This window comes from Condylura cristata, unplaced genomic scaffold, assembly GCF_000260355.1.
Source record: "Condylura cristata isolate star-nosed mole 26May11 unplaced genomic scaffold, ConCri1.0 scaffold00030, whole genome shotgun sequence".
Lineage (NCBI taxonomy): Eukaryota > Metazoa > Chordata > Mammalia > Eulipotyphla > Talpidae > Condylura > Condylura cristata.
The window spans coordinates 26,247,580-26,248,213 of NW_004567131.1; the positions used below are offsets into that span (position 1 = coordinate 26,247,580).

The window sequence follows — 634 nt, forward strand, 5'->3', positions numbered from 1 at the left end:
TTAGGGAGGCCCCTCTTTTTCCCTGGAGATTCCTTGCCTGCACCTCTGGCCTATACCCCAGTTCTGTATGCATAAATAAATAAAAATCTTTAAAAAAAAACCACCTAAAATAAAAAAATAAATAAAATTGGATTTTTACAAAATCACCAGGCAACTATATAGATCAATGACATTCTGTAGGGGAGGAGGAGGGGGGAGGACCAGGACAGGAGGGAAAGAGCACAAAAGACTATGGTGATGGTGCACAAGGGAATTGGTGGTGGGAATTTCATGGGGAAACCAGACATTGTACAAAAATGAAGAATGATGTAATGAATATATTTTAAAAATTAAAATAAAAAAATAAAATAAGATTTATTTGATTTTTAGAAAGATACTTACCTGATAGTTTCCTTACCTCTATTCAAAGTAACTCTGGAAAGGCCAAAATCTGTTAGCTTAATATGACCTTCATTAGAAATAAGCACATTATCTGGTTTCAAATCCCTGCACATACAAAAGACAAATAACAGAAATCTTAAAAAGAGCTAATATTGATTTTAGAACTACTTGGGGGAGGGGGAGGCAAAAGAAAAAGTTCCAGAAGAATCAAACCCTATGTATTTTCTCTAAAATAAAGCAGTAAGGGCCTCCC

At 35.0% G+C, this 634-nt stretch overlaps 1 protein-coding gene across 2 annotated transcripts in view; it reads right to left on the minus strand.

Annotated features, from left to right (window-relative positions):
- Positions 1–634, minus strand: part of MASTL (microtubule associated serine/threonine kinase-like) — a 19,989-nt gene that overhangs the window by 14,354 nt on the left and 5,001 nt on the right. For both annotated transcript variants that reach the window (XM_004691325.2, XM_004691326.2), the window contains exon 4: positions 398–486. In XM_004691325.2, coding sequence (XP_004691382.1) covers positions 398–486 — 89 coding nt within the window. The remainder of the gene's footprint in view (positions 1–397; positions 487–634) is intronic.